This window comes from Medicago truncatula, chromosome 1, assembly GCF_003473485.1.
Source record: "Medicago truncatula cultivar Jemalong A17 chromosome 1, MtrunA17r5.0-ANR, whole genome shotgun sequence".
Classification (NCBI taxonomy): domain Eukaryota; kingdom Viridiplantae; phylum Streptophyta; class Magnoliopsida; order Fabales; family Fabaceae; genus Medicago; species Medicago truncatula.
Window position 1 is genome coordinate 44,172,722 of NC_053042.1, and position 23,213 is coordinate 44,195,934.

A 23,213-nucleotide genomic window follows, 5' to 3' on the forward strand; every position below is an offset into this window, starting at 1 on the left:
TTCTTCCTCAACCATTCAACAATCTATTGTCCAAGTTGGAGATGATAGACATATATCACCCTCCAACTTGTGGGGGGCTATTAGACACTAAGCACACAGATGAGAATAATAACACTTAGAGATTGATAACTTGCAATGCAAGCAACCTCACCTATACTATTAGATTGTACTTTCAGCTATTGTGTAGTACAACTAGATTAGTGTAGTACATTTAGTTTACCTATATATACTGATTGTAACTCTCTCATTTTTGTTGATAATGAAGAATCATTTCAATTTTCTATTGTTTCATAATAACAACATTAACCAATAATTGAGTTGAAGCTGGGTTTAAGTTCCAGTCTATAAAATATCTCTAACAAGGTTTACCTTTTAAGATCTTGTGCTCATAGCAAAACTTGTTAAATATGATGTATTCAAATTAACCACCATTGTCGGTTCTATGTTTTTTATTCTTCAACCCTGTCTCATTTTCTACTATGGCTTTCCACATCTTGAAAGACTCAAATACTGCAAACTTATGTTTAAGAAAGTGCACACATACCATATATTGGTCTCTCGAGATTTCACAATTGCTTGATGAGATTTTAAGACACATACAACAATATTAAAAGAAATGAAATCCTTGAAACATAAAGCATATTTTATTAACATCAAGAAATACACACGACAATCAAGCCATGATTTTCTCAAGAAGATGTCTTGATTGCCTTGATTTTTTTAATTAGAAGATTATGAAAAGCCACCAACTTCTCTTGATCAGGGGTGTTTTCTTTGATGACTGGAAAATCCTTGAAATTATTAAACCATAAATGCAATCGAGGGAACCTTTCACTTTGCAAGATTTTCTCTCCAAATATATCTTCCTGAACTTCAATAAATTTCACAAAAGATCCAAGAGTTATGTCTACAATGCTAATGGTGTCTCCCCCATAGAATTTCTTCTGATCATCCAAACACTGATCCTCAACAACCCTGAGTCTCGCCCATAAATTCTCTTTAGCCTTCTCTCGCTCTTCACAACTTATGCTATGGCGGAATGCCTCAATTGCCGAAATCTTGAATTATTGATCAAAATAGAGTTGTTAGTTTGAATCATGATGGTATCATTAGAGCATATAAGTTTTGAAAATGTCATTTTTTTCCCTTTGTATCAAGTTGGTCATTTATGTATAAAAATATATCAACAATATTAGACCAAACTACTTTTAACCTATGTTTGTTATCAAAATTTTATTTAACCATTCATCAAGGTAAATTATATCTTCAATTCATCAAGATAATATTTAAATTACATCATATACTAACCATTGAAATATCTAATTCATCAAAGTTAGCATGATCATTTTTAAATTTTATCTAAAATTGTCATCTTGCAGTCAAAAGAGAGTCTTATTTTAGTGTTGAGTGTGAAACGTTCTTAATTCTTAATAGTATACGATTACACAATGACAACAAGAATGGACTAAGAATGAAAGTTTAGTCAAAGATGTAAACAATTAGTAGAGATAAATGGGTAATTTGACTAAGTTTTTCTTTTGAAAAAACTAATTTGACCAAGTTAAAGTGCCTTTAGTTTAGTTTTTCCTATAATCAAATGATCACGATGGAAAGGCTTGAAATGAAAAGTAAAAAAAAAATATACAAATATGCTGATTAAGTTTTGAAAAATTTACCATGCCATCAACATATTTAACCCAAAATCGGGCTTGAGCTTTGTCATAGGGATGAGAAGGAAGCAATGAGTTGTGTGGCCATATCTCATCAATGTATTCAACAATGATCATAGACTCACATATTGGTTTTTCATCGTGAATCAGCACTGGAGTATTCTTGCGTACGGGGTTATAGTGAAGAAGTTGAGAGCTCTTATTGAAACGATCTTCCTCTATGTTCTCATATGGTATACCTTTCAAATTTAGGGTCCATACAACCCTTAAAGTAAAAGGACTATACCAAAATCCATGTAGTTTCACCTCTGCCATTCTCCTAAGCTTGTGTTTTCCCAATCCAACAGTAACCCCTTTTATATGTCGTGATCAATCAAAGAGTCATATGAGAACACTCGTTAGCAAAACCAAATACATACATAAACATCAATGTTATTCACCAAAATAAGAGGGAAAAAACAGTGCTATAGTATACGACAATATGTACCAACCAATTTTAAAATCTGTCCTGGATGACAAATTAATGTCGTGACAATTCTGTCCTTATAAGAAGATTCCTTCCAAACAATTGTTTCTTTTTCTGCCTCACCAGCATTATTATTGTTTCTTTTTTATAAGAAGCATTATTATTTTTTGTATTCATTAAGTAACATGTCTAAGGTGAGTACCGAATGATATTTATGTCTACATGTAGGTAACACCGCACATTTTAACTTGAAGAGCATCCCTGAGAAAAGCATCAGACGTTCAAATCTAACATGCGTGGATACTCAAGATAGTGAGTAGAATTGTTGCTCGGGAGTTTGGATGACTTGGTGAGTTAAGATCCTTTTTATTTCTTAAAATAAATGTCAATATCCATTATTATAGTTTTAATTACATATTTATACATCAAAACTATAATAATGGATATTGTCATTTATTTTAGAAAATGGAGATGATATCTACTCTAACTTTACGCAAACTGCCTCAAGTATTGATCACGAAATTACAGCCCAAGATACAAAGCCTCCATTTCTTAACCATCGAGTTGATGACACATGATTCCCTAACATAAGTGGATGCACTTGGCATCTTTTGGAAGAAAACAAAGTTGTAATCAATGCTTTACAAACTGAACCAGCGAGACCTCCAAAGTTGTAATCAATGTTTAACAAATGAATAAATAGATTTTTTATATGTTAGATCCTGATACTTTTTACACCAATATTTTTAAAGATCCGATACTTTTTTGGCGTAAATGCATTTTTTATCCCTCATTTAAAAAAATAAAAATAAACGATTGATCTCCCCATTTTAAAAACCTGATTTTTGGTCTTGCAATATAACTTTTTTTCTTCTTTTAAATTTTGATCACTCATCTCGTTTTTGGATATTTTTTATGATGTAACATATTCATTCATAAACTCTCCATCTTATTTTTTACAAATTAGGATTTTTTTTTTTATTTTTTTTTTACTATTGAGTTTTTTATAATTTTGAATGAGATGAAAGAAGAAAAAAAAATCATCTAGAGGATTAAAAAACTGAGTTTTATTATTATTTTTCTAAATAATAAATGAAGACCAAAACTTTATTATTTTTTTCTAAAACTATGGGGACGAAAAAAATACATTTAAACTGACTAATTTTTATATCAATGGTTTTTAAGCTCAATACTTCCAATCACATAAGTTTATCTGTAATGTCACTTATATAGAATATTTTGGTCCCGTATACACAACAAACATTCTTATTTAATCTCTTACTATTTATCATTAATAATATTGTAGATTTCTAATTTCTCTATACAAACATGATGACACTTCGTCATATCAAGTATTAATTAATCTATCTTAGAAGTTGTCTTACATTCATTTTAACAAGTTTTTGTATATTTTAGTTGAGTTTTGTAATAATTCAAATGAAGGTTCACGAAATGATGTATCAAGTGATCTTTTGGGGTATATTCACCAGGGACGTTTCAGTGAGGAGAAATGAGACAAGGAATACAGAAAATTATAGGATCCAATTACGTCTTTATGCGCAATGCACGCAAGGTTTTGCGCACTGCGCATTATCATTTCAATAAATTGTGGTGACCGCGCACCTATAAATAGATGCAACCTTTTCATCCAAAAACACTTTTTTTATTACAACCGGAAGCTGAGGAAAATGATTCGAGTAGCCAAAAATATCCCAGAGACAATGATTCATTATATGGTGATCATATATTCAAGTAATACTCTTCATAAGTTATGTTTATGTTTAGTTTTATTATGAGTAGAGTAGCTACTTTTTTAGGTTAGTCATGTAGAAAATCATCTCTATAGTTACTTCAACCATAATCCATTGAGTACATATGAATACAATTAAATTGCTAAGTTTTATTCGGTTAATATTTGATATTAATGTTTTTATGCGTTTACGAATGTTTATAAATCAATCGAGGTCGTGAATGACTATTAACTCTAACTTTTGAGACTTTGATATAATATTAATTGTTTGATATGTAATAGCTTTAAAAATATTATACTACCACCTTTGTGACAAACATTAGAGGGATGTGATCGGCGATGAGAGTTATGATTCAAGACATTGGTCTTAACTATTTTGTTAAAGCCTCTTGAAATTAAGTAAGCAGTTGTAGGCTTTGGACACAGTTACCAATTAGCGAAAGAGAAGTAAATCGAACATTATCTGATCGTTCTTTTATCTGTAATTATTTAGTTGTGAATCAAATTATGTCTTAGGAATCCCCCAATTTACACATTCTGTTTTAAATTGTTGTTGTTAAGTAGAAATTTCATAATTCCTATAGATAGGAACTTATAAATATTATTACTCGATGACATTTTAATACACTTTCCATATTTCTTTTTGAGTGTTGTTTTTTGGACATGTGTACTATTCACATAATCTACTATTATCATGTTTTTTCATTAATATATAACGAAAATATTTGCGTATAAGATGTTCAAATTGTCTCGATAAATATTTTTAAATTATCAACTTTCTTTTTGTAATTGTTGGCAGTGGCGGAGTTAGAAATAATTTTTTTGGATAGGCCGACTTTTAATATGTGCAAATTTATATGTTCTTATTAGTTAATACGAGTGATTTTTTATCTTTGGAACATGATTTAAACATGTATTTTAAGGATATGTTTAACATAGATATCAGTTAATTCTTAATATTATATATATATATATATATATATATATATATATATATATATATATATATATATATATATGTATGTATACTTTTACTGAAAAAAGAATTGTGCTTTATTCAAATATATTGTTGGTGAGAGGTAAAACATTAGATATATAATTATTAAAAACAATAGTAATTTTTAATTGAACGTTGTTACCTTGTTAACGATTGCCCTCGAGACACTCTTTAAGTATTCTAAATTAAGTAATTTTTTTAAAAAAAATATCAAACTTTTCAATTTTCAATGCACCAATTACACTAACTTTCATAAAAGTTTACGATTTAAGGTCCTTAATTAGTGCCTCGGGGGTACTCCCTCCGTTTCTAAATATAAACAAATTTTACATTTTAGGTTCATTCAATTAATGATGTATGTAGTCCATGTTATAAACCACATACATCATTAATTAAATGAATCTATAAAGTAAAATTTGTTTATATTTAAAAACGGAGGGAGTATTAGTTAACATTTCCCTTTAAAATATCAATTGTCAAAGTTGTTTATTGGCATACATGTGTGAAGTAATTAACAACAACACTAAAAAAGAAAGAGTAGTTTTAAAACTAAAGTAAATGCTAAAACATTATTATGATTTGTAAATCATATAAAAGCAAAAATGATATTTAGCCACCATTTATTTTCTTACATCTATTCAACACATCATATTTTATATGTATCTCTCTCTTCTTATCATCAATTTATTAAATCTATCACATTACTCATTTTTTTCTCATTATCTAAAGGTGTATACAACACACCCATTCAAAAAGATATATAAATTGTGTATATATTAAAATTTTAGACTTATGAAGTAATATCGTGTGTCAAATACATTTGTATGAGAAGATAACAAATGCCTTCTCTCTTAATCAGAAATTGAGTACAAATATAGTTTTATAGATTTCCTCTTTTGTGGGAGAGTTTTGTTATTCATTTTGATTCTACCGACTCAAGTAGTAAAAGACATGAATCATTTTAAACTTTAATTATTGTTGCAAAAAGACAACACAAAGCAACTATTATTAAAATAAAGTAATACACATGACTCAGATAGATTACCCCAAATGCTTTGTACATCAATTCATAGAAGCCATAATTTTCTCAAAAAGATACCAATATTTTTTCAATAAGGCACTTTCCAAAAGCCACCAACTTCTCTTGACCAGGGGTGTTTCCTTTTATGACTGGAACATCTTTAAAATTATTAAACCATAAATGTAAGCGAGGGAACCTCTCACTTTGCAAGACCTTCACTTCAAACATATCTTCTTGAATCTCAATAAATTTGACAAAAGATCCAAGAGCTATGTCTACAATGTTAATGGTGTCTCCCCCATATAATTTCTTCTTATCATCCAAACACCAATCCTCAATAACTTTGAGTCGCTCCCATAAATTTTCTCTAGCCTTTTCTCGCTCTTCACCACTTATGCTATTGAGGAACGGTTCAATTGCCGAAATCTTCAAGGATTGATTTTAATGTTGTTATTAGTTTGAATCAAGAAGATTGTATCGTTAGAACATATAAGGTGAATGTTTATAAGAAACAAGGTAAAATGAATAGGCAAAACTACACTACACCATGCACCATTTAACTCAATTTAAAGATTTGAAAATGTCATTTTTGTTTTTCGTGTTAAAGTTGGTTATTTATGTTTAGAAACGTTAACACTATTGAACCAAAAGTTTTAACTAACCATTCATCAAGTTAAATTACATCTTCAAATAATCAAGATGACATCTAAATTACATCATAGTGATTATTAAAATTAGAGTGAAACATTCTTAATTCTTAGTAGTATATCATTCAATGATCTTGTACACAATGACAATAAAAGTTTACTAGGAATGAAAGTTGAGTGAATGGTGTAAATATTTTTAAATATAAATGATTAATTTGCATATAAAATGAGCAGAAAATGTATTGTGAAAAGATTAAAAGTAAAAATAAATAAATACAAATATGATGATTAAGTGTTGGAAATATGTACCAATTCATCGACATATTTAACCCAAAATCGGGCTTGAGCTCTATCATAAGGATCAGCAGGAAGCAATGAGTTGTGTGGCCATATCTCATCAATGTATTCAACAATGATCATGGACTCACATATTGGTTTTCCATCATGAATTAGCACTGGAGTCTTCTTGTATATTGGGTTATATTGAAGAAGCAGAGGACTTTTATTGAAGCGATATTCCTCTATGTTCTCATATGGTATACCCTTCAAATTTAAGGTCCATACAACCCTTAAAGTAAAAGGACTATACCAAAATCCATGTAGTTTCACCGTCATTCTGCTAAACTTGTGTTATCCTAAACTGACATGAACCCCTTTTATACTATACAACGTTATTCACCAAAGAATGAAAGAAAGAAAAAATGCTGGTGTAAGACAAGACAATATGTACCCAGAAACTGCACGAGATAGCACGTGGCTTGGTGGATTCGACGACAAATTAATGTCGTGGCATTAAGCATATTTTTGTTTTATGGGAGTGGGGGCATGGTCTTCAACACAATTGTTTATTTTGTATATTCAGAATCGGTGTCGTAAGTGCTTGCATCACTAAGATGAGTGATATTTCTCCCTTTAGAACTATGTCTAAACCTAGATAACACCCCACATCTTAACATGAAAAGCAGGCATCGTATAGAAAAGCATCACACAACATGCGTAGATACTCAAAATAGTATTGATTAATGGAGTATTTGTTTATTACTTCTTCTGCCTACAATTATAGACTACTTTTAGAAAAAATATTTGTCCTTAATGTAAGACTATCTACAAATTTATATATGCATTTATTATTATTTTTTCAACTTTACCCTTATTAATACTACCAATTATCTTAAAATATGAAAAATTATCATTGAATTCATTTACACAAAAAGGACAATTTAATAAAAGTAACACATTTATCATGGATAAATTAAGTAATGATATTCAGTAATCTTTTGTTGTATCACTCAAGACAAGCTGCGGTAAGGTATGTACATCGAAGAAAGGGGGGCCAATTTTGTGAACTCGAATTTTGCATTTGGTCGGCTAGGGATTTTAGTAATTTCTACAAAGCTAACTATTGTGTAAGATTAAGTTTGGTTGAACAGAGGGAAGATAGAATTTTAGTTACCTATATTTGGTTCAAAAGAGAGAGGAGGCATTTTAATTACATTGGTTAGTTTCACAATGGTTGGGAAGAGATTTTAAAACCAATTTACATTTTGATCTTTATAATTTTACAACAAATGGTTACTCTGCAGGTTTATAATGAGGACCAGTTGCTTTGACGATTAGACTCTGCTGCAGATTGTTCAGTTAACGGTGTGAATCATTTTCTTATTAACCAGGAACACACCATCATATATTGGTTTCAAATTTCATTTGCCATAAAGACGTCATTTTAAATGTTTCAATATTTACATTGCGTCTCTTTCACAATAGGTTGTCCACCAAGGATAATTTATTTAGAAGAGATGTCATTCCTCACAAATCTCAAGTATGTGTTAGTTATTGTGGTAACATTGAATCAACAAATCATTTGTTTTTGGCTCGTAATATTTTTTGTTCTCTTTGCCATCTTCTTCGTCATTGGGCTAGCTTTTCTTCGGTTGATCCATTTGGAATCTCAAATCATTTTCTTCAGTTTGGTTACTCATCACGTGTTTCAAAAATCTAACGCTTCTTGTTGCAATTAGTTTGGCTCTCAAGTATTTAGCTAATTTAGAAAGAAAGGAACAGTAAGATCTTTAACAATAAGGAAAATTCTACTCACAAGCTTCCAGATAAAATTAAGATGTTTAGTTGGTGGCTTTGTCCTTTTGCTTGTTCGTGCATGCTAATAAGGTTCTTTTTTTTTTTTTTTTTTGCTTAATAGAAGTTTTAGCCCTGTTTCAAGAAATTGCAATTTTGGTCCCCTAATAAAATAAAATACAAATCGCCCCTAAGTATTGCCTCTTTTGCAATTTTGATCCTAGGCCAATTTTGACCAAGTCAATGCACACGTGGATGTGCCACATGTGTAATTCTTTTTTTATTTTATTTTTTTAATTAATTAAAAAAAATTACACTTGTGGCGTCCACATCAGCTTTGACTTGATCAAAATTGACATGGGATCAAAACTGCAAAAGAGGCAATACTTAGAGGGCAGTTTTGTATTTTATTTTGTTATGAGGCCAAAATCGCAACTTTTTAAAACATAAGAGGCCAAAATTGTTATTAAGCCTTTTTTTTTTTTTTTTACTTTCTTTGGTGTTCTTCTCTTGAACGCCTTGTGAAGGAAGAATGCTTATTCATTGGTAATAAATTTCATTTTGGCTTGTTCGGAAAGAAAAAAAATCAACAAATGATTTTTGAATACATGTGTAAGAAAATTACAACATTGTCAGTGTATAGAAATTAATCTCATAAATATTTATGAAATTAAATTCTACAAAATTGTATATAAAAAAAAATCGTCGATAATTCTAGTATTACTAACTCATTTGATCACAATATAAAGATAAATAGCCATACGGTTGAGGTCACGGCAAAATTGACGGAATATACATTCCTAAATTGTTATTACAGAGAAATATCATTCTACTAAACATAACCATTACGCTTCGACCCTTTAGCATTTCTTCTCGTAATGTCAGCATCGTAATGTAACAAAGCAGCATCCAGAGCCTGCACCAAAATGTCTTTTTCTTTTAATCCATTATGCGATAATGCGATGCAACAAACATTACAGATATTACAAAATCAAAGATAGTAAACAAAAGAAGCATAGACCATCCATCAAATTGGATTGAACAGAGATATGTATCATGTATGCAATACACTAGTTAGGACACTATATTCAGCACACAATTGTTGGATATAATAGGGAATGAATCCCACAAAACAACGAGTCAAAACCCACATAATTTAATGGATCCCATATAAATTTCATCTAATAATTAGAAGTGTTTCATAATATACGTTGTTAACATTCCTCTTGAACAAAAACATTAACCAGAGGCTGCAAAAGAATCATACCATTCAGTGCCAAAAATAAAAGAGGCAACCCGACATCAGTTTTAAAATGGTTGGGGTGATGGAGATAAACATGGACAGGCTTCTAAGGGGGGTTATGAAGTACTGAACAAATATTTCATGTTTCTGCATTGCACAAACATGAAATATTTCCATGTTTAAGTAGTTACGATCAAATGAAATTATGTGGAGCTCACCTGCTGCATTGGATGGACAACAAGGGAAACCTGGTGCCGTAGGTCTGACTTTGCAGATACCTTTATTTCCTAGATTAAGCAGATAAGAATAGGCTTAAGTAGTTACTACTAATAAAACTAATGAAAGTGTCCATTTTTTTTAAAAGGAATGAAAGTGTCCATGCAATGACAGAATAAAACAACTATATTATTCAACTGAGGAAATACTAGCAGAGGCTTCTACTAAATACATACCTCGAGTTTAGAATATATTTGTGATATGGCGTCTTTCAGTCTTCTAGCCTGCATCTCATTGTCAAGTGAACAAGACATCAAATACAATAAAATGCAATTCAGAAATTTTCTAAATAAATCATTATCAAAAGATCTGCAATATAATGCATATATGATGCATATTTCCACCAAAATTATAATTGAAATAATTATCACTATTAGTTTCTATATTCTATCATATTCTTTATTTTGTAATGAAATGGGGAGAAGAAGAGGTGGCCAAGATTAAAAAAAAAATGTGAAGAAAATAACTGCAAGCAAGTAAACATATCAGACACAAAATGAAATGTTGGCGGTGCATTATTAGATAAGTCATGCATGGCAATCAGCATTGAAAGATCTTACTGAAATCACATTCAATTTTCACCTTATCAACAAGACTTTGTTTTGTTACTGGATAAGAAGACCAAAAGTGCCTCAGTAATTCCTGACTGCAAACCCAATGCTGGAAAGAAGACCAAAAGCACACATTAAAATACATCATATATTTATACATAGAAACACATATAGACATACCCAATAACTTTACTTAGATTATGAAAGTTAAACCACTGCTTGAAAATTACGCAACTTATGTGACACTTTCAATCTCAACAGATATTATAATAAGACTATCCCCAAATCTCTTTAATGTTTTTCTTTTTCGTCCATTCTTATTTATTTCCTTCTAAAATATACCATAAACAACAGCAGTTGACTCACATCTAGTAGTTTCTCCTTAGTTGTGTTGGGTAATATATCAAGGACACTCTCCTGCGAACTTTTCCCAAGATTTGATTTGGTGCTTGAGATGTTTTTAGTCAATTCAGAAAGGACCTGGAAAAAAAAAAACCGCTTTCATTTCCAATATAACAGTTTTCGTGAACACAGAAAGAATCAAAACGGGAAAATATGTTTTTTGACTAAAACATTTAGTATTTAACTATTACAAATTAGTAATTTTGTAAAAAGTGGTTTTTATTTTTTTTATTTCAAACTAAGCAATACAAATGCCATTACCTTAAAAGCAACCTCATGACTCAATAGAGGATCCCTTAATCCCATAGTTTTGATGTTAGATATGGACTCCCTCAAAGAGCCATAGGCTTCCTCAGAACCCAAATTGCATCTTATTTTCTCCTTACCGGATAGGGAATCATCCAAGGTTTTTACCGCATTAGCTTGTTGGGAATCAAAATAGTCACGAGGATCCTGACCAAGAAACCCATAAGAGTCGTAACACTTAAAAAAATATTTAATCTAAAAAGAAAATTATTTAATCATGAATAGATTTTATGACTGAGCTATTCACTAGAAATATGAGTTCATTTAATTCTTGAGACAAAGTAGGACCTTGATACAGAGTGGTGCAAATGGATGATCATCTTGTGCCTGAAGATCTTCAATCTGGGCCATCTTAGAAATTCTGTTTCGCCTCTCCTCTACAACTCCATCAGATTCTGTATAGTGGTACAAATTAAGAGCTTGCACAACATGAACGGAAAGGAAAAGGACAAGAAATAAGTTAGTTTCACTGACCATGTTTTCTCCGAGCAAGCGCTTCTACCGCTGTTCTTGGATGTTCCATATCTATATCTACATTTATGTTTGAAATCTGAATCATCAGACCAGATAATTCTAACATAAATATGTTGCACCTACACAGGTTTAATTGCATATTCTGAATTCAATTTATTTCGGGACTATTTTGATGTTTGGATCAACACTTTCAAATGTACAGAAAACACTTGGTGCCAATAAAATGCTTCAACAGAAAGAAACAAGAGGAATTTAAGACACATAATGCACAAAGTAGATAAGTAGATGTATCTGAAAAAGTGTCCGGAAAATCTCCTATCCTATTTCTATGAAGTAATTACACGAGATAGAGAACCAATGCAATAAATGAGCCGGCGTATGAAGCAACTAGTTGATGCAATAAATGAGTCGGCATATGAAGCAACTAGTTTCTCTTCCTTCACTTTGCATTTGAACTATTATTCATTTTTGTAGAACATAATCATACAGCAACTTCAATACGACTAATGGAGTAGTGCAAATTAATCACGAGCTTTTCCAAAAAAAAAAAAAAAAGTGAATGATTCAATTATGAAATGTATATTTAACAATCTTTACACGTTTACAATCAAAAGACCTTCTTTCTTTCTGATTGTAGAGTTTAAGACAGAAAGTATAAAGAATGAATTCCATGAGACAGAGACATAAAACATCCAAAATGAGAACAAAGTTTAAGAATGAAATTATGAAACAAAAAAAAAATATCATCAAAATAGAGAGAGAGAGAGAGAGAGGTTACCTAAAGTTTTTCCTTCAAGAACCACCTCACTTTGTCTGTTGAGATCTTGCAACAACGTTCTCCGATACAGAGTATTTTGAGCTTCAGATGTTTCCTTGCTACCATCACGGAAAATCCCATGATCCTTTTCACCAAATAGAGCAAAGAGTTAAAATACAAAAATTCAATGCAGACTGGTAGTTCTGAACTAACACAACATAGATAGACAACTGCGCTACATTTTAAATTTTGTTAATAAATAAATAATCACCAGAATACGTCTAGAATATGCAAATGACAAGTGCACATAACTCATTCATAATCCGCATTATATGCAGGAAAGAAAAAAGAAGAATTATCAGAGGCTACAGACAGCAAAGATAATAGAGCCTCTAACGGGTAAAACAACCAAGACAAACTTAACTCAATTAGTAACCTCACCAATCCCTCAAGGATAGTCATTGGCTGAATATGGTAAACAGTTATCAAGGCAAGGGTAAGATCAATAGAAGTAGAGAAAGGTGATTCCTACCCAATGAGCACTGGAAAGGATTCAGAATCTGCTTGTCCATATGGCGAAACTATTTAGATGTTAGCATAACTGCTTTGTTTATTTCTATTCATTCTCAGTAATCAGCAGAAGTATGACATAATTGTAAGGGTGCAGAACATTTGGACATGCGGTAATTCACATTATCTCTCCTCCATTGGGGGGGGGGAGGGAACTGTATCCTAACATCCAACTGTATTCTCTTTCTAGCTATTGGCATCCATAAATGAGTGAAACTTATTCTTGTGCTTGGATTCTTATTTGTTTTAGCATTCCACTTTGGGGATTTGATTCTTTCTCCTCTCACCCACTTATCATCCCTGACATGTGGACAAAGGAAGAGGAAGATTGACAGCTGTACGTGTTCACCAGAAGCTGGAACAATGACTCGAGGAACACAGACAGGTCAGTTGGGATGGAACAATGATGATCAAAGAGTAACTGGACTATTGGAGGATAACAGACATGGCCGCAAAGTAACATGGAAAAAGGTTACCCTTATGCAAAACTGTAGCAACAAAATGTTACTCTTATGATATCAAACAAATTGGAGTTCACGTTCATTGGAGTTCACGTTCCATACACATATATTCCTGGAGATGTGTTTAGATATCTAAAACAAAACTTCCATAATCTTATGCTGCAAAATTAAAGCAGCATAGCTTTCCTTTATTTCAGACTACACAACTATAGCAACTTCACTTTGAGACTACAAGACAGCCTTAGTGAAAAATCAATCTTTTCTATGTTCCTATGCTTCCTCCCAAGTCTTGGAAACATCAAGGAAAAGATATGGAAAATATGTTTTTGAATCCCTTAAATAAAATAAAACATTGAACTGCCAATTATCCTCTTACTAAAATGGTCGGCAGAGTGTAGTATGAGTTGCTAGCACTACTTTGCACAAAGAATGATTAAGAATTGCAACTGAAAGTTTTACTTTAAATGTAAATTGAAAAACGACATAATATATGAGATGCAGAATAGTTTCATTCACCCTACAGGAAGATGAGTGTAATCATCTCCTTGGTCTGCTTCCATGTCTAGAGTTGGATCGACCCGTCGAACCTGAAAAAACACACAATGAAGTAAATGGAACTGAGAATTAAGGTATGAAACGACAAGATTTTCAACAAGATTAAAAAAGAAAAAAAGAGGAAGACCTTCTTTCGAGCTTCATTTTCTAATATCTCGTCATCTTTCAAAAAAACAGCAAGATCTTCATCTTCAGCAGCCTCGGCAGCTGCTGCAATAGCATTTTTGGTACTATGGAGATATTCAGCTTTAAAGTATTTGTTCCAGAAATCTACCTCGCTCATCTGGAATTTGAAGGCCATGGAAGAAATAAAATAATTCAGTGTGCAGAGTGATGGATTAGTTTTAGATGAGAAAATATAAAAGATGATAACAGAAATTTTTTGACATCTATAATACCTTACTGGGTACAAAATTGAGGAATGCCTGGTGAACTGCTGGTTTGAGGGCAAAAATCTGGAAAGACAGCAATGCAAAGAAAGTAAGGAAATAGTTTGCAAGTCATTTCTTCAAGTGAAAGAAGAAATATTAGAAAATGTGAAAGAAATACAAGTGAAGGATAAAATGAATTCTCTAAAGTAGAAAATAAATCAATACTGAAGTTTAGGATGAAATATAAGAGGATAAAAAATTTATTTAATTTACAGGGATTAGAAGGGGAAAAGGAAAAGAAAGAAATAAAGCTAGAATAGTTTGATGTGATATAAAATACAAAGAACCAACAGCAATTTATACAAAAGTTAGGTCAGTACTACTACAAACCACGGCCTACAAATATAGAAACATGAAATTAAAAAATAAATCATAATGTTCCTTCCTCAATTAGCAGACTGCATTATCCTATAAGAAATGCACCAATGCAGTCCCAAGATAGTCTAAGTGCCTGTTTGGTAACCCGGCAAGAAAGCCAAAACGCGAGCTCGTTTCTTCAGAAGTGATTTTACTGTGTTTGGTTCTCCTCCACCTCTCTACTATTATCGCACGTTTTGCTTTTGATAATCAATTTTGGGAGAAGCTCCGAATCTTAGCTTTTTGAAAGCGATTCTCTCAACCACACACACGGAGTCTATCAATTTATCCTTTTGCCCTTGTGCATACAAGTGAAAGGAATTTACAAGTTTGATTGTGGGGTTTCAAAAATCGGTAATTCCTTGGTTTGAGGTTATCCTTTGCAATGGTTTTTTTTTATTCTTTTCAACTGTGGGTGTTGCAATGATACTGTACATATTCCATAGCAGTGGGTATGGCAGCATGTTGAAGATGAACATGTCAACAATGGAATAAGAAACAAAACAGGGAGGAAGAGAGAAAGATACAGTGCATGTGACTAAATAAATGGGATTTTAATCCAAACCATTAATTTTAATCAAAGGGTCAGTTTTATAATATCCTCTCACTCACATCAGCGGGATCCATCTTTATGAAATAGAAATGAAAGAAAAATTGAATAAAAATAGGGATGATATTTAGGTTATATTTGTATTTATTATTTTTAAGTTGAAGAAAAATTAGTTAAAAAATGATATAAATAAATTTTTAATATTTTACTAAAATTCCTTTTTAAAAAAACATATTTTACTAAAATTGAATAAAAAATTGATGTACATATATAAACACATATAGATCACTTTTGATACGGAGTATTCAAACAATATTTTTCACACAAATCACTTTTGTTGTGAGGATATCCAAACATAAATCACTTTACATTAAACTCACTTTTAACCAAAATCAATTCCACAAAATCAATTCTATCAAAATCAATTCTCCTCACCGCACAACCAAACACACACTAATAAAAGCATCCATTAGAAATACAAAGCATGGACATAAGCAAAAAGGAAAAACAGTTCCAACCCGTAAGACAAAAATGGAAGCTGCAACAACCACCCCCAAACACTAGAAAACTTTCTCAAAATAAGTTAAAACATAAAAAATTTAAAAAATTCTGAACTCGAAGTAAGTTACAAAAACACTCTCCTTAACCTTCAAAACAGAAGCCAGCTAAACTTCAATAAAACCTTTTGAAATGACAATTTATTATGACTAATCTTGGAAGTCCATTTCAACCTCCTCATTCTGTACGTCTACGGTTGAGAAAATATCTTAACATCCTCATCAAACTAACTAACTTTAATATCCCCAAAAAATCATTCCATAAGATGTAGAACTCAAACAAGTAAAATCTCAAATAAAATGAGTTGCTTATGCACTAATTGTAGCTACAAAAAAAAAAAAAAAAAAAAAAAAAAAAAAAAAAAACAACTAATCATGTTGATACTCAGATAGGTTGAAAGCTATTACTCAATTTATTGACGACAAAAACACAAGTCTTATCCCAATAGGTGGAGTTGGCTTGGCTACATATGTCAATTGACACCACAATATCTTAAATCTTACGATGGAACATTTACTTCTAAACCTCTCTTAATTTTGTTCAAACCACCCAAGAAGAGACTGCCACATTTTTTTACAAAGGGGGCTATCCCAATTTTCTCTTCAATGATCGGATTGCTGATCCAATCTTCTGTGGTCGTTCGTTCAATGTAAAATTATTAGTCTCAACAACACTGAGTTTACTTTCTCGTTGGCTCTTTACGACCAAACATCTTGTCTTGTACAACATTTCAAATCTTATAGTTGTAATTTTTCTCTGAGTGATATTTTTATATCATAGTCATGCCCAAAGAATTCCTCCATTTCAGGCACACTGCTTAGATCTTACGATTGACATCATCCTCTATCCCCCCATATTAATTTGTATGATGGACTCAAACAAAAGTACTTAACCATGAAACTTGTTGTATTGTAGATTCTCCAATTTTCACATTTAAGTTAGGATATGTCTTTTCCAGGGCAAATGGAACCCCACTGCCAGAGATGTAGTGAAAACACCCTCTCATATTATAATTATTCTTGATTTCAACTCAATATCACCTAATATCAGCAGTGTTACAAACTAAGTGCAAGCATAAAAATGCACAAGAAAAACGCATAGAAAAGATGTGAAACCTATGTCATGTTACATGTGCAAAAGATACTTTTATGCTAGCATAAACTATTTAATGTAGCTGTCTATATATACCCTACTTGGCATGCTATTTATGTGCATAACAGCATAAATCAAACCCGGATAGCTCCCACCAATTAGCTGAACATTTAAAGCAAAAAATTGAGCCTTGAAATTTATTAGCATTATATGTAGCATTAGAAATTTTAAACGATTCAAGACTTAGCTGGAAATCTAGTGAACTAAAAAAGAGCAGAGTTAGATGTAGTCCCATGCCTGATATTTTATCTCTGGAGTCAATTGAAATTTAACCTGATTTATCTGAAAAACAAAACAAGAGAAAACAACCCAGTTGTTATTACATATATGCATGCATATGAAGCTAAAAAATCCAGTGCTGAGAGATCATGAACATGACTTTAAAAAATTGAGAACCCAATATAACAAATAATACTAAGTTGGCTACATGCATCAAAAGAAGCTTAGGTCTTTATTGAAACCATCATTGTATAAAATGCATGAGATAATAATGATGATGATGTATGAAATAATTTCATACATATAATAATCAAAACAAGCAACAGGTCCTTATTAAAACCAGTGTTGTATATAATGTATGAGATTATATATACATATATATATATATATATATATATATAGCAATAATAATAATAATAATAATATCAGACATATTTGGGTAGAATTTTTAATATTCAAAGAACAATCGAAGTACGAATATGACGGAAATAGTGGGGGCATTTGATTAGCATTTCTAAAAAAAATAACTTTAAAAGCTAAAAATAAAACAAAAGTTTCTTGTTCTCGGATTTTAGAACCAAGTAAAACAAACATGGAATTCTAAAAATGCATAATAAGGACAAGCTTCAAATGTATCGTCAACTATTGTTTTGTAAACAATTTCCTCTTATGGACTCGTCCATAAATACAGAAGTTCATTAGCGTAAGACGACAATCTAGGGCATCTACTTTCAGTGACATGTGCACCACTAGCAGTAGTATAGATTCTTCAACTTATTAATTCCTCCAAACACTTGAGAAAAGTATACAACTTAGCAATCAGTATTAGACTTAATAAAAGGCCTCACCATTAATGAAGATGATAATTTTAATCCCATAAGAAGATAACAAACAGGGTTTTAAAATTTGAAGACTCTAATCACTTTCAAATAAAACAACAACCCAGATTTCATCTCGAAACATTATGATAATTTCTTTTAAGTACAATGACAAATGAGTGTAATAGCTATATTTGGGTTTTGCTAACAAGAGCATACCTATTATATTCTAATCACCGATACAATCAGCTTGTTTTATTGGTGTTAGATCACTTTTTATAGTAAATACGTTACCCAAACACAAGTTTTAAAGACTTTGCTTTCGATGGTTATTCTTGCAAACTGTAAAACAAAACTAATCAACCATATTCATCAGGTTCAAAGCCCGTTTGCCATAGAATTGTCATACACTAAAAGCTTCCAAAAGCTGAGTTCTGTGCTCAATAACAGACGAGAATAAAAAAAATCCTAAACAATATTCAATATTTCAATTTGATGTGGCTTTTAAACAATTACTTAGCTGCAACATACAGACAGTTAAACATACAATGTTCTCATGATGAGATCCAAACCCATCTGAGTGCAATCAAAAAAATAAAGTATAAACGCAAAAGAGAAGATGCAGTGCCATACCCGACCATCACTAGTAGGCTTTGTGTCGAAGATCAAAGAATTTTTAAATCCAATCCTTTGTTTTAACTTTCGGCTTTCATCTTGGTCAAGCAATTTCTGTAAAATGTTTTTTAAAGATAAGTAATTTACAAGAGAATCGGAGGGTAAGATATCCTCCATATAAAAACGGATACATAAAGAGCAAAGCTCTACAATCTCTCTGCCTATATATTAGAGTAACCCTTAAAATGACCAAGTCCTATACACAAATATTTGATTTGCAATATACTTCACGTTCTATTTTTTTTATTTTTTGTTTTTTATGAATAAAAACTCTTTCAATCATCATAATATCAACAACAGATCTATCATTATTAAATATATAAGGTTTAATTGCACTTTTGGACCCCTATCTTTTCAAAAGTTGCGGTTATGGACCCCTAACTAACTTAAATACAAAACAGCCCCCTATGTTTTGATTCTTTGGCAGTTTTGGACCCCCAGTCCATTGTTGACTCGGTCAACGCTGACGTGGCACTCTAAGTGAGGTGCCACGTGTCAAATTTTTTTTTTTTTTTTTTACCTTGGGGTCCAAAACTGCCAAAGAATCAAAACATAGGGGGCTGTTTTGTATTTAAATTAGTTAGGGGTCCATAACCACAACTTTTAAAAAGATAGGGGTCCAAAAGTGCAATTATGCCCTTGGCAAACAAGGAATAAATACTAAGAACAATAATACACTAAAGGGCAAGCCGGTGCACTAAAGAACAATAATACACTACATAGTAATATATCTAGATTACATTTACCTTCTTTGTAGCCCAAAATTCTGATTCTGTAAGCTTATCACTCATCACAAGTTCCATATGAATCTTCTTCAATTTACTGCAATTGTTGAACTTAAGCAAAATCAATAACATTGATCTAGTCAAGAAATAACTTAAACTAAGACGACCATATGACCACGGGTTACTACTACTAAGTGGCATTTTGAGCAAGAGCAACTATAAATAAATAAATGGATAATTTTGAAGTACAGTACAACAGCAAAACAAAGAGGAGTTTGCAACAAGAAATTAAGCCATGAGCAGAATAGTAAACAATATTTTCTTACAAAAAAGTTGAAGTACAGTAGTAAAAACCAAATACCTATCTTCTCCTAATAGCTTCATCCTCAGTGTCATTTCGGCAGTGCTAAGCTGTTCATCGGAAACAACTTTTGGGGCTTCTACAGGCTTGCTAATAATACCAGCTGCTCAAATGTACCAAAAAAACACAATAGGAGAACATATATGAAACAAATGAAAATAAAAGTATTCACAGATGAATAAAGAAAGGGAATAAAAGAAAAATCATGACAACTCATAATCTCCTTTTCATGTTAATTTACTTCATACATTCTTTGTTAACATTCCTAGTTGTAAATTATAACTGCATTAAAAATCAATAGGAAGGTCGACACCATGCTCAAATTCTTTATAAGATAAATCATTTGGTGATGCATCAATTTTTGCTCTGGCGTGTGTATTGATGCAAGAACTAAATCTACAATTTAGCACATCTAAAATCATATTTTTAAAACATCTTTTAATGGTTTGGATATGTTTAATCAATGAAAACCTTTTGAAAGAAACTCTAACTCTGAAACACAAGCCTACGGTCAAACAGTTAAACAGTGTAATAGCAAATCAGGCAAAGCACCAGTGTACCACAATTCAATGAATGATAATTAAGTTACAGAAACCACAGAAGAAGATTTTAAAGAGAAATAAAAAATAAAAAATAAAATAAAAACCAACAAAAAAATATATTTTTTTTAGCGGTAGCCCAAATATAAACTTACCTGCGAATTCCCGGCAAACATGAAGATCTGAAAAGCTTTCAAACTCGAAGATGTAACTGCCCTGGAACATAACACCGTATAGTTTTAAAAGTTCATTTTAAGAAACAAACATTACTCACGTAAAGCACTGCACTACTAAGTGAACCATAGCACACAAAATGAAATGAATATAACTCAACAGAGCAGTGTTTAAACAAAAAATAAAATAAAAAATTGAACAAACACAACACTCAGGCTAAATAAATACCACAACAATGTAGCAAAGAATAGCAACAGCCGAACTAAACAAAATAAATACCTGAGAATGTACAAGGTTAAGCCACGGTGGTTTGGTTGACCCCTCTTTGGTGTTTTTTTGACCTAAATTTTTGCAATAAGAGTATAAGAAACAACATCAAACTATGCACACAACACATGTTATCAATAATATTAGTCAAATAAAAACATATTGTAAGGCTTCAATACTTATTAAGAGTGAAGGAACTCGCATTAAGCTTTACAATCAGTTTACTGATTCAAAGTCGAAAGCTTGTTCGAATAAACTTTTTTGAGTTATCTATTGACATAAGCACTTGCGAGACTTGCTATGAGAACTTATAAAAAACATCTTATGACACGTCCATAAATTATTTCGATCATAACCACCCCAGGATAGCTCATGAAAACAATTTGACTTTATTTTATCCATTGTTATAGAAATAGCTTATACATAGTCACTTATATAATAAGCACTTAATTAATTTGTTTAGTTGATAAGTACTTTTGATTAATCTGAAATCAACGTCAAGCTTGTTGTTTGATGTTGGATCATTAGGCTTGAAAACAACTTTCTGTCGAGTCTGCAAAGCGAAAATCACGAATCAGGTATAAAAAAAATCCCAATGTGAATGGAAATGGAAATGATTAAAGAATCAAGAGAGTACCAATTTGATTACACCAGGAGTGCCAGGATCTTTCACGGTGGATTTGTATTTGGCACGCTTAACAACTTGTTGAACCGACGAAGACATCTTTAACCGCCGTAGAATTCAATTGCGGTAAGGGTTTAATTCAAAAGCACTTTTAGGATCGAGAAATCGCTAATCAAAACGTCACGTTTGGGTGAGAGCATTCTACTTCGCTTTGTGGATATTGGAATAATCGCGTTTGGGAGGGAGAATCGCGATTTATAATTGAGCGAAATTGAGGAGAAAAATGGAATAATCTAATCACTACTAAGTTCGTAGAAAACGCGAGAAGCGCCGGTGGGTGCCGCGGCCTATAATAATTTGCCTGCTATCGGAATACCTATTAACGCTATAATTCAAAAGCATTTGTTTATTTTTAGTATTTTTATTTTTGTTATACACTTTTGTATTTCATTCTGGATCCTCAAAAGAAAAATACTACCAAAGTACCACAAACTTTATATTTATTTTTTAATAAAACCAACATTGATTTTTTTTAGTATTTTTTTTATTGTACTGTCCTCGTGAACTTAACTCAGATGGTATAGACAATGTAACATTGTATTGATACTTTTTTTTTTAAAGATTGTATTGATACAAGTATTCATATGTTTGTGAATAATATGTGATTATATCATAAAAACAATTTTAGCATGGACGTAGTTTACGTTCTCGATAAAAGTATAAATTCTTTGATGATATGTGAACTCAATTTACATATTTATATAGGTATTAATTTTGCATTTATTCAGACTTATGATTTAAATTAGTTACCTTTTTAAAAAGTTTACTTATTCTCCATAAAGTATAATTTTTTCGATGATATGTGAACTCAATTTACATATTTATATATGTATTAATTTTGCATTTACTCGAACTTATGATTCAAATTAAGTACCTTATTAAAAAGTTTGCGTATTCTTGACGAAGTATAAAAAAAATTATGATACGTGAACTCAATTTACATATGTACTAATTTTGCATTTACTCGAACTTATGAATTCAAATTAGTTACCTTTTCGAGAAAATTAAAAAAAAACTATTTATTCAACTTAGCACATTCGATTGGCTCTGTATAGACGAATTCACGCAATGAACTTAGCATCTTGAATTAATATGACGTTAACATTATTTATTCATGTATTGACTTATAGTATATATCTAAGAAATATTGACGAGTGTCTTTGAGACACTTTTAAGGATTTGAAATAATAAGATTTTTTAAAAGTTTGTTTATTCAATAGATTATAATATTTTTTGTCAAAATAAATTATAAAATTTGACTTTTTTTAACGAATAATTCGTTAACAAATAAACTAACTTTGTTTTGGAATATTTCCAATACAGGTAACACATTATAATATCAACTTTGTTTATTATTTAAGATTGGTGCTAGTTACACCCCAAAAAAAACTAGTTACACCCAAATTTATTTAAAATTTTACAATAATACCAAAATTGCCCTCTTCATGTAAATTTTTAAAAACCCATCTTTTATGATCGTTCT

At 31.2% G+C, this 23,213-nt stretch overlaps 3 protein-coding genes across 3 annotated transcripts; all 3 read right to left on the reverse strand.

Annotated features, from left to right (window-relative positions):
• Nucleotides 1–644: 644 nt before the first annotated feature.
• LOC11416259 (probable glutathione S-transferase) lies at nt 645–2,033 on the reverse strand. The gene is made up of 2 exons (XM_003591590.4): nt 1,677–2,033; nt 645–1,058 (listed from the first exon to the last, which is right to left on the reverse strand). Exons 1-2 carry the CDS (start codon nt 1,983–1,985, stop codon nt 690–692), a joined length of 678 nt encoding a protein of 225 aa, XP_003591638.2. The 5' UTR covers nt 1,986–2,033; the 3' UTR covers nt 645–689.
• A 3,640-nt stretch (nt 2,034–5,673) lies between these two features.
• LOC11408469 (probable glutathione S-transferase) lies at nt 5,674–7,321 on the reverse strand. The gene is made up of 2 exons (XM_003591591.4): nt 6,861–7,321; nt 5,674–6,330 (listed from the first exon to the last, which is right to left on the reverse strand). The coding sequence occupies exons 1-2, from the start codon at nt 7,164–7,166 to the stop codon at nt 5,971–5,973; spliced, it is 666 nt and encodes a 221-aa protein (XP_003591639.1). The 5' UTR covers nt 7,167–7,321; the 3' UTR covers nt 5,674–5,970.
• Nucleotides 7,322–9,237: 1,916 nt separating this feature from the next.
• On the reverse strand, nt 9,238–22,084 carry LOC11406928 (general transcription and DNA repair factor IIH subunit TFB1-1). The gene is made up of 20 exons (XM_003591592.4): nt 21,683–22,084; nt 21,520–21,598; nt 21,058–21,119; nt 20,760–20,820; nt 20,066–20,168; nt 19,726–19,801; nt 18,938–19,033; nt 17,505–17,549; nt 14,618–14,674; nt 14,347–14,502; nt 14,186–14,251; nt 12,655–12,778; nt 11,877–11,933; nt 11,691–11,797; nt 11,358–11,549; nt 11,061–11,174; nt 10,726–10,803; nt 10,320–10,367; nt 10,086–10,154; nt 9,238–9,540 (listed from the first exon to the last, which is right to left on the reverse strand). The coding sequence occupies exons 1-20, from the start codon at nt 21,767–21,769 to the stop codon at nt 9,457–9,459; spliced, it is 1,761 nt and encodes a 586-aa protein (XP_003591640.1). The 5' UTR covers nt 21,770–22,084; the 3' UTR covers nt 9,238–9,456.
• Nucleotides 22,085–23,213: the final 1,129 nt, after the last annotated feature.

Coding starts and splice junctions, on each gene's coding strand:
- LOC11416259 (XM_003591590.4), bottom strand. CDS start 1,985: ATGGCAGAGGTGAAACTACATGGATTTTGGTATAGTCCTTTTACTTTA. Junction 1,059..1,676: donor TTAAATATGTTGATGGCATG/GTAAATTTTTCA, acceptor CAATAATTCAAG/ATTTCGGCAATTGAGGCATT.
- LOC11408469 (XM_003591591.4), bottom strand. CDS start 7,166: ATGACGGTGAAACTACATGGATTTTGGTATAGTCCTTTTACTTTAAGG. Junction 6,331..6,860: donor TTAAATATGTCGATGAATTG/GTACATATTTCC, acceptor CAATCCTTGAAG/ATTTCGGCAATTGAACCGTT.
- LOC11406928 (XM_003591592.4), bottom strand. CDS start 21,769: ATGTCTTCGTCGGTTCAACAAGTTGTTAAGCGTGCCAAATACAAATCC. Junction 12,779..14,185: donor ATGATTACACTCATCTTCCT/GTAGGGTGAATG, acceptor TTTGGTGAAAAG/GATCATGGGATTTTCCGTGA. Junction 11,175..11,357: donor GTCATGAGGTTGCTTTTAAG/GTAATGGCATTT, acceptor TTTTTTTTCCAG/GTCCTTTCTGAATTGACTAA.